The 10,814-nt window shown below is 44.8% G+C and overlaps 2 protein-coding genes across 2 annotated transcripts; both read right to left on the reverse strand.

The window, feature by feature from the left end:
- Nucleotides 1-1,803: 1,803 nt before the first annotated feature.
- LOC147930328 (uncharacterized) lies at nucleotides 1,804-3,384 on the reverse strand. The gene has a single exon (XM_087476815.1). It carries the CDS (start codon nucleotides 3,352-3,354, stop codon nucleotides 1,804-1,806), a length of 1,551 nt encoding a protein of 516 aa, XP_087332941.1. The 5' UTR covers nucleotides 3,355-3,384.
- Nucleotides 3,385-3,725: 341 nt separating this feature from the next.
- LOC147930329 (uncharacterized) lies at nucleotides 3,726-4,208 on the reverse strand. Its single transcript, XM_087476816.1, has one exon. The coding sequence runs from the start codon at nucleotides 4,206-4,208 to the stop codon at nucleotides 3,726-3,728; it is 483 nt and encodes a 160-aa protein (XP_087332942.1).
- Between the last annotated feature and the right edge of the window lie 6,606 nt (nucleotides 4,209-10,814).

The following is a 10,814-nucleotide window of genomic DNA, read 5'->3' on the forward strand; positions in this document are numbered from 1 at the left end:
GCGGTCATAAGCTTTCTCCAAATCCAACTTAAGCAACATCCACCCATTTCGCCCTTTCTTCCGCTTCATAGAGTGTACTGCCTCCTGCACCACTACTATATTGTCAATACTCAATCTCCCAGGTATAAAACTTGCTTGGGCAGGACCGATCAGCTTAGTCATTAACCCTTTCAATCGCAACACCATCACTTTGGTAATAATCTTAAACAAAACATTACACAAACTGATTGGTCTAAATTGTGTAATTCTCTCTGGCTTCTCCACCTTCGGAATCAATACCAGTTGCGCATCATTCATTCATGGTGGGAGCTCCCCTGATTCAAAGAAACTTAGCACAAACTGTGTCACTGAGTCGCTAACCACCTCCCAACACTGCTGATAGAATCCTGGCTGAAAGCCGTCTGGACCCGGTGCTTTGAATTGTCCCATACTCTTTAAAGCAGCTACAACTTCCTGCAAGACTACCGGTTTACAAAGTTCACGTTGTTCCCCTGCTGTTAATCTTTGGAACCCTTCTCGCGGTAGTCTTTCAACCACCACCTCAAGGTCTTGCATAGAGTAGAGTCTCTGATAATAGCTCATAGCCAGACCCTCTAATTCCTGCTGATCCGATATCCATCTACCATCATCACCCTTCAAACTATCAATGCGATTCCTCCGCCTCCTGATCACCGTAGACATGTGGAAATATTGAGTGTTCCTATCTCCCTTAGTGATCCACTTCTCCCGAGACTTTTGAAACCAGATAGTCTCCTCATTTTCTAGTACGTGGTCTAGATCCTTCAGCAGGGCATCCTCTCGCTGAAGCAACCCATCAGATTGATGGTGATCTAACTCATCTTGCACACGCTGAATCTCAACCAACAATTCCTCTTTCCTCCTGTTCACATCCCCAAAGATTTCTTTATTCCATTTCCTCAAAGCAACCCGCAAAGCATTTAAAGCCTCCGGAGTTGTCATGTCTCTCCTCCAAGATGACACTAACAACTCCTTAAACCCCGCATGCGCTAACCAGGCAGCCTCAAACCTGAAAGGACGTCGACGAGGATCCCGACTTACTTCAGGGCTTAACTGAAGACGCAGAGGCGTATGATCAGATGCTAGAAACGATAAGTGGGTCACCACTGCCTCCGGCCACTTTAACCGAGCCTGCGCACAACACAATACACGATCTAAGCGCTTGGCAACAAAGAACCTCTGCTCCCGACCTCTCCTCCAAGTAAAGTTGTTGCCAGTAAAACCCATATCAATCAAGGATTCCTCATTGATCCAGTCTCCAAACGCCAAAGAATCAGCGGAAAGCCTCCCATTCCCACCAGTCCTTTCGTCAATCCGGATAATAGTGTTAAAGTCCCCACCCACTACCAAAGGACCCTCAACACCTTGTATAACTTGATGAAGCTTCTCCCATAAACCACTCCTCCTAGTAACTGTAGGTGCCGCATAAATGATGATGAGATTCAACACATCCACTCCATTCTCCACTTTCGCATAAATAAACTGATCCGACGCCTCCACAATCACAACATTACCCACCGTCGACCGCCACAAAAGCCACAACCCGCCTCTTTGACCTTCAGCATCGACCCGATAGGAGTGATCAAATCCTAATCCTCTGCAAATACGACTCGCTCTCTCACCCCCCGCGTGAGTTTCGAATAAAGCAAGAATATCCGTGCTGAATTTCTTCAACAGATAACGGATCGACCTTCTAAAATTGGGTTTATTCGCCCCCCGGCAGTTCCAGAAAATACAATTCATGATTATTACTTCCAATAAGAAAAGAACCACCGGGGCAACTCGTTATTGCACCTCACCATGCACCACCGTTGCCGGCGGGTCGGTCCGCAACACCATTGCCGTACAGCCAGGATCCACCATCGTGCGATCCCCATTTCTCCCCGAATTCGTAGAACTATCCCCCAACTCATTCTCCCGGTTCGACTCTGAACTACTGGCCAGAAGACGATCGAGACCACCACCGGAACCCACTAAACTCTCCTTTTCAACTCGGGGTCGCTTCCCATTCACCGAATACTCTGTATCCCCTTTTGCCGGACCAAACACTAATCCCTTAACGGGCCGAGTGCCCTTTCCGAATTTGGGCCGCGTTATATTCTTCAACTGCCCTTTCCGTTGGGTTTCCAATTGTCCTAAAGGCCCTTCTCGAGGCCCAGTAGCCCCATTCTCTAGACTCGCCCCAAAAACCACCTTCTTCGTTTGAAAACCAATCTTTCCCTCCTGATTCTTATTCGAAAGATCCACGTTTTCCTTATTCGCTCCATAGATAATTCTTCTTTCCTTATCTGTCGGGATTGCCAAATCCACAGCCAACCTACCAAAACTGTTCGAGAGTGCGATATTTGCGGGATTATGCTCTCTCCGAGATTCACGGGGAACGTTTCCTTGATTCATGGTTGCCCCCACCACTGCCGCCAGGGCGCTTCGCCGCGACGGTTCTGACTGCTTTCCCCGGTTCCTAACCTCAGTAAATCCATCGCCCGTCTGAGTCGGTACCTTTTCTGTTTCTCGACCTGCCGTAACTATCGGCAATGGAGTCACTTCCCGTTCCTGGACTCGACTTGGACACGAATGAATTAGATGTCCGTACAAACCACATCCTGCACATATCTCCGATAACCCCTCATAAGCCACGAAATACCGTTCCCCATTCACCATGATCGAGCCTTTTAGTGGTCGTTTCAAGTCCACTTCCACACAAACTCTAGCGAATCTTGCTCTCTCCACGTTTAAGGTAGTCCGATCAACCCTAATGGAATTTCCCAGACCCTCAGCAATCCGCATAAGGATCTCATTATGGTAAAAGTTGAATGGTAGGTTTGCCAACCTCACCCACACCGGTGTCGTAGCAATCTCATCCTTCAATGGATCAAACTCCGGCGACCAAGCTTGCACTAGAAGGTAGCTCCCAAAGACTCTCCAAGGTCCGCCAGTCAAAGCTGCCAAATATTCTTCCTCATTACCAAACCGCACCATATAGAAATGTCGAGGCAGATCCACAATATTCATCGAACCAGACGGCTTCCATAATTCTCGCAATCGTCGGCCGAGGACCGAGATCGGGACAGTCCGACCAAGAACCTTGACAATCATACAATTCCGCCACAAACCATTCATAGCATCCAACACCTCCTTCCCTATAGTAACCACTGGTTCACCATCCTCACCATCAGGGAAGGCTAACGACACCCTCTCCGCCACAAACGCCGCATCTACCACCACCTCTGGTACCAATCTCCCACCAGCATTCGTCCCCACCACTTTCTGGACCCAGGTCCCCGGGGTATCCGGCGGATCTCCTGGTGGGCGGTCTTTCTCGCCGATATCCTCCATAGTCGCATCTTGCTCACCACTCGAAACCCTAGAATCGTCCTTAGTCGCCATCTTTATTATTTTAACATATTAATTTGTTAGTATTTTTAGTTTGGATTTCTCTAGTTGATTATTTACAAATAACTTATATAGCTTGCATGACTAAATATATAGGAAAAAAAACTTACTTATAATCAAAATATACACAAAAAATATTATATCTTATCGGCTTGGTTTGGATATACTGCATGTGTATTCAACTATATATTTTGGATGAATTTAAGAAAGTTATTATGATATAACGTAAAAATCTTCTCAAATTCTACTTAAAATATTTTTTTTTTTGACAACAATTCTACTTTTTTTTTTTGCCAGCAGAATATAAGATTGACTCAAACGAGCCAATTAGCAGGAAAATTGTTCACAAAATTAATTGGATGCAACTCCACTCTAGCACGACGCGCCAGTTTGTCCGCACTACCATTCTGTGATCTGGGAATTTGAACTACAGAGAAAGATAAGAATTCATTCTTGTCGTCTTCAATAGCGTCCAGATATGTCTTGAAAGCAGGCCACTCGGAAGGCGAAGCCACCATCTTCACCAAATCAGAACAATCTGTGAGAAAAACAACTTTCTCATTGTCCGCACCAATCATACATCGCATTGCCCATATGAGGGCTTCCACTTCTGCATGGAGGGGTGACAAGCTACGGCGAGAATTAGATGCACCCATAGTGGGAGATTCTCCCTCGGGAGAAATGCATTGCCATCCTCTACCTGTAAACTGGTCAGTCGCCTTCCAGGATCCATCCACAAAACATCGGTAGCTAGTTCCATATCCGATAATTGCATCTCTAGTATGAACCGTAGACATAGAGGAAGGTCGAGGCACACCCTGAGGTAAGGATCCGAAAGGTTCCTCTTGGGCTAAAGACCAAAGCTTTGCTTCCTCTTCCGCTATCCGTAAAATCGCTAGCGGATTTGAGTCCAAATTGCTAAATAATTTATCATTTCTGGTCTTCCATATATACCATAGAATCCACGGAAATACCTCCATCGAAAGAATATCCTTAAATCTCCAAAATAGTGAATCCATATTAGCAAAAAACCGAATCAGAAGGAAAAACACCCGAAGATGTTGGGAATTGGGATAATCCCCAAACCTGTCTAGCCGGAGGGCATAAGAAAAGGGCATGATTGTAATGACCCTTACCAAGAGTAAAAATCCCAAAATAAAAGATCAAGGGAATGGACCAGAAAAGGCTTGAAAAGAAAGAAGATGTAAAACAAAGAAGAACGACCAGAAGAAGTCCGAGGAAAAAGTCAGGAGTTGAAAAATGACCAAACCAAGACGGAGTGACCGGGAGTATGGCCAGGACCCTAAGGATGATCGAGGAGTTGAGAAAAATTAGTCGAGGAGTCGAAAAAGGTTGCCGAGAAAACTTATCAAGAGGAACGTTAACGACTAACCAATGGACGGGAGGACCGATAGCCATTGACCGAACTATCAAAGAACTGGTCTGAATGCATCAAAGAATGCCGGAAGGAAACATCGAAGGTGTTAGGCAAAGGATGGAGTGTTTTGGGAAAAATTATTATTTTCTCAAAATTTCGGCCAATAAGAATCAAGATAAGTGGGAGATTAATTTTTTCAAGAAAGCTTAGTGGGATTAATGGGAAATTAATTCCCAAGGAAGAAGTGGTGTTTAAGGAGGCCAAGTCATGCAATTTTACACCAAGGAAAAGAAGTGGAGCAAATTAGGCCAAGTCATGCGACATTAAGAAAGGAGTTAGTGGGAGAATTAAAAATTCAAGAAGATTAAGGAAGTTAGTGGAAGATTAAGCTTAATCAAGGTGATTAAGGAAGAAGTGGTGTTAAGGTGGCCAAGTCTCACTAATTTCTACCAAGAAGACTTAGAGAGAAGAAGAGAACCACATTGAGCCATGTTTCATCAATTTTGGCCAAGTAATTCAAGGGAGAAAATGTGGGTAACATGGAGCCAAGTCACACATTTGCCTTATAAAATTTTGTGGAGATTAGAAGACATGCACTAATAAAAGAGGAGACATGCACTAATAAGGAGGAGTTGTATGCACTAATAAAGAAGGATTAGGAGGCTAATTGCGAGCTTTGATTGGAAGGAGAAGCACTTGTCGCATAAACAAGAAAAGGAGAAGACACATGTCGATTTGCACTAAGGAAAGGAAGAGGATTCGAGCATTATAAATAGAGGAATGGAGACTCATTACCAAAGGTTTCTCACATTTCTCTCAACACTCAAACGCATAAAGCTTTGCTTTCTCTCAAAGACAAGAGAGGAACAAGAGAGATCATCAAGAGAGAGAGAGATCATCGAGTAAAAGAAAGAGTTGCCGTCGAAGTATTTATAGACGAAGGAGCGGAGCTGTTAGCTGGTGAGCATCGAGAAAACACGGTGTTAGTGTTGATATCAAGCTGTCGAAGAGAAGGGAGTCTCTGTCGAAGAGGCCGTTGAGAGAGAGACGCGGTTGGACTGAGTAAGTCGAGAACGGGAACGGTTGAAGGAGTGGAGGATTGTCAAGCGAGGACCGTCTGATCGTGTGGTGCCGTGAGTCTGTGCAGTCATCGTCGATACGCGAAAGGTGAGTCTGAGGTAGTGCATGTTGGATGGATGCATGTAGCTTTGGTTGAAATTGATTGCATGCCGAGTAGGATTCATTTCAGTGAAACGTGTAGGAACACATCTAACTTGAATCCCCATGCATGTTAAATACGGTTGCGTTTTAAGTAAATTTGGGACTTAAAACTTGGTTAGAGTGGCATGCTAAAAAGAGTTGGTTTAACTTGAATATTTTCTTGTTAAAATCCGGTTGCATGCGTGATAAACGATTAAATAATTTGCATTGTTTTGCATAATTTTAATCAAGGTTAGAACATGCACAAATAAACCTAAGGATTTAAATGAGTAAATCGGTTAGGCTGCATGTTAATTTGGACTTAAGATTTAAATGGGTAAATCTTAAATGGTTGCATGTGTAATAGGACTTGTAGCATAATTTCGCTCAAGTGGCTTATATTGTTTGCATGCCGGTAAAATAATCTTAAGTTGCTTGATTTATATTCTTGCTTCTTGTTGATTATTGCATGTTGTATTCTTGCTTGATTTCATGCTAACGTGCTTGATTTATCATTGCTTGAATTTGGGGTTATGTGTTTTATTTTAGCTTAGTCTCTTGAATTCGTTTCTTGAGTCTTAAGCTAGAGAAGTGTGACGATATTTCTGTTTCCAAAAGTGTATGTCGCGCGTGAGTTCCCGACGACCACTCGCGCGAGGACATTGTCACGGCTGGCTAGCTACTAGCGTGACCGCTACATGACGATGTAGCTAAAGGTGGGATCATGCCGGAGAACTTTGTGGTCTCGGCATGGAGAAGGAGATGGAACGGAACAGATTATCGAAGGGCCCTAGGTGTAGAGAGTCTAGAGTAATCAAGTGTCTCTTGTTTATGGCTAGGCGTCTTTGCATGTTGCGTGTGGCGAGGTGAAAAGAGTCTGGGATATGTCAAGCGTTCCTTGTCGTATTCTAGATGTCTTGTTTGGTTGTTCGCTTAAGGAGTTTAGGGTAGTTCAAGTATTCCTTGTTTATCCTATTTTTCCTTGCGAGTTGTGTATAGATGAAGAGTCTAAAGTGAGCTTTAGTCGTTCTATGTTGCGTATAGAGAGTTAGAGCGTTGAGTCGAGTCACGTTGATCTAACCTCTCTTGTTTGATGGTAATTTTATTTGCTTCCGCTATCGCTTTCGGCTGTGTTGCTTTGATTACTTGCTTGTTTTCTTTGCTTGCCGGGGTAGTCGGGTTGGGGAAATAGAATCCTGTTTAGGATAAAGGGGTACCAAGACTCACTGAGTAATCTTAGATTACTCATGTCTCCGTTGTTGTGGTTTTGCAGGGAAGCCTAAGTGAGTCTAGAGCCGGAGCAAACTTTAGGGTACCGGATAGGGTTTTCATGTGTTCCTTGTAAAACCCTATAATTTTACAAATGGTTATGTATATATTTTTCCGACTATCTAAATATATATTGCTTTAATAATTTGTTTGTGATGAATTATTTTACTAAAGTAATATATATACGGTTTTCAGGAAAACATGGCAAGTTGCAAATGATACTCGGCCTTGTCCGGGCTAACACAACGCACCAGGCCGCGAGGGTTGAAAAGCCTAAGTAACCTCGGTTGCCGGTGGGATTGTGCTAGGGAGGATCGGTCGGGAAGTCTGCAGCTTCCGTCCCTCGGCCGGACCACCTCGGCGCAATTCTGCATGTGGCGTTCCGTGGCTGTCCGATGGCCTTCGTGGTCCTAGGACGGTTCGGAGGCGTTACAACGGTGGTATCAGAGCGGTGTTTTCGAACCTGCAAGCACTTGTGCATTTCAAAGTTTTATCGAGTAATGTGTCGCAAGAACATAGAAATTTTATCCGGTGGTTTGCTTGTCTAGGTTGAACCTTAAAATGAACTAAGCGTCTGACCTTGTTTCTTGTGGGTTTTTAGATGTATTCAGGTGATTCAGGTTGCGGGGATGGTTCAGGAGATGAGGGGCCGAGACATGAGGGTTGTGGACATCATAACGGGTTCTTGTCAACGGAATCAGAAAGCGGCCAATGGCTATATGATTCAAGTAATGAGAGTGAGGACGGTGTATTTGATGCCGACGACACCAATTGGTCTGTCGAGACCGATCCGTCCGAGTGTTTGGAGGAAACGGAGGAGTTGGAAGTTAATCAGGATGACCAGACAATAGTATTGGAGATTGGCGAGCCAAGCCGACTTCAAGTACGAATGGACGCGCAAGGGAAGTTTGAAACTATCTTTGTGGGAGATCATGGAGAGGCGGAGGTGGAACTAGCCGACAGATTGCAAAAGTTATTATTGGATCTTGTGGAGGACCAAGGCGAGGATGTCAGTCCCGAAAACTTTATAAGGGAGTACCCGGAGGCGATTGATAAGATTCTAAATTTCTTGACGGACGTGTATGTGCCGGAGGAAGAAGGAGCTGCAAGCGGTACAGGAGTGGTACCCGAGGCCGGAGGTCCGAGTGGTGAACAACCAGCGGAAGAGAAAGCAGAGACGGGTAGCAGAATTGTATTGGTGTTGGACGAGATGCGCTCACCGGAGAGGGGGAACGAAGACGATGGTGAAGTTGAGGTACCGGGAATCAAGGAGGATTATGAGTTTGGAGAACCAACGGCGAGAAGGGATAAAGTTGTGGAAGTGATTGACTTAGTATCAAGTGATGATGAAGGAATCCCAACTTTTGTGGTGGAGACAAGAGACGAGCAGGACCCGATACCAAGTGATCGAGAGCAAGAAGCTGATACGAGTACGGAGTTTATGGAGGACGCGAGATTGAGACGTAGTGCAAGACGGGTAGTAAGAGGACAAGGAGAACCAAGTCAAGTTGCGAACTATCAAGGAGATCAAGACCAAGTAGTACCAGACCCTATAGTGTCGAACCAGATAGCGCTGAGGCGTGATAGCCCTATTCGAGCTGTGCCATTACAAATGGTATTACCGGAGGAAGAGGAGGAACCAATGGACCGGGATTTGGAGAAGCTCGCTAAGATGTATGAGTTAAGAAGGCAGAATCGAGAGCAGATAAGGTTCGAAGTTGGTGAGAGTAGTTCGAATTTGAAGAAGCCGAGAATGACGTACCAAGAATTTCAGGCAATGGAGCAACAAGAGATGCGGCCAGTGACCTTTCAACCGAGAGGCAGGCTGAGGGTGAGAGCCACTGCTCGTAAGAGAGTAGTCTATCCGAATCAAGTTCACATGAGAAATACGCCTTATTGCAAACTGTGCGAAGGCATCGGGCATTGGACGAAGAACTGTTGGAGACCGGCGTTAAGACGCATATGCGACCCAACGGACCAAGATTGTGAGTGGTGCGGACTGCGAGGGCACTTTGCTTATCGTTGCCCAAACCCAGACCGAATGAGATATTGGAGGAGATGTGAGGCGTGCGGAGAACCAGGGCACCCGAACAACCATTGCTGGAGGACAAGACCGCAACACTTTCCGGACCTGGAAGATATGGTATGTACCGTATGTGGTGGAAGAGGACACTATGTCCATGAATGTCCGTATCGGATGGTACGAGAGAGAATAAGCCCAGTCGGTCGATGGGAAGAGACGAGAGAGAATCCGTTAAGGCAAGCTGAACGAGTGGAAGAGAACCCGATGAACCAAGCTAGAACCTCGACGTCTGCTGCCTCTACCTCAACCGAGTCTCCCGCTGAACCGCCACCTGATGAGCCAGTTAGCGAGTGCGTATGCTTTTGCGGAGCATGTACTAGGCTCAGGAACCCGTAGAACTCTTGGGGGGGTAAGGGAAGGTTGTTTTCTTTTTGGGCGTAAGTGTGAGGGTTGGATAATTTTCTTGTTGTGTACCTAGAACTAACCTTGTTGTGTTGTCTAGGATCCGAACCCTTAGAAATATCGGCTAGGTTGGTATAGAACTCGTGTAGCTTTTCCATCGGTTTGTAAAAGTACCTTATGTTCTCTAGCCGTATTTCTCGAAGTACTATCTAACTGCTTGCTAATCCTTGCATGTTTTATTACTTGCTGTGATTGTGCTTGAGTTTTATAGGTTTGCATAGATAATTATATTACATAATTACCTTGCATTATTTAACGCGATCGACGAAGATTCACATAAGTCACCACAAAGCGCGATCAGACAAGAAGCTCAAGAAAGAACAAGAGAGTTCGACTAAGATAGAACAGTCAGTTCAGATTGTTAACTAAAAGAAGGAAGAGTGAAAAAAAAAAAAAAAAAAAAAAAGAGAGAGGGATGATAAAGAAGGTTGAGGCAAACTCAAAGAAACCAGAAGAATAGTGCAAATCAATCGACAGCGGCAAACGTGCAGAGAGTGTCAAAGTAAACATGACCAAGAATGTGCAAGAGGAGGAGGACAAAGAGGGTGCAAGAAAATAATGAACAACAACGGCAAAGCCCTAATATGCTTAAGAGGCAAAAACCAGCCAAAAAAAAAAAAAAATGATAGGAGAGAAAATCCTAAGGCGTGTAAGGATGAAGAGGTAGGCGAATCGAAGGAGCATCGTAATGAGGCCAATTCAAGTTCTACATTGAAGTGTATCAAGGAGAAATGAGTTAAGCTATGAACGGAAGGAAGGGAGAAGAGTCCGGAACAAGCTGAAGAAAGAGAAGCATTGACTCAAGGAAGTTTATGGTGACCAAGCAATGGTACAACAAAGCAAGAGTCTCAATGTGTGGAGGACCATAAATATGAGGAGGAGCTACGTATATGCTGGAGATGCAGAAGTTTTCCAAGAAGCAACTGCAAGCAAGGTCCGGGTGTTTTAAGTTAAAACGGTGGTATGAATGTGGAGTTCAATGTTGGAGACAAAACGGCCAAAGGAAGGACGATTTCGGCAGAGATATAAGCAAGATAGTGATTATAAGGCAACGACATCTGTGCCAGGAGT

This window comes from Camelina sativa, chromosome 12, assembly GCF_030686135.1.
Source record: "Camelina sativa cultivar CO46 ecotype springtype chromosome 12, ASM3068613v1".
NCBI lineage: Eukaryota > Viridiplantae > Streptophyta > Magnoliopsida > Brassicales > Brassicaceae > Camelina > Camelina sativa.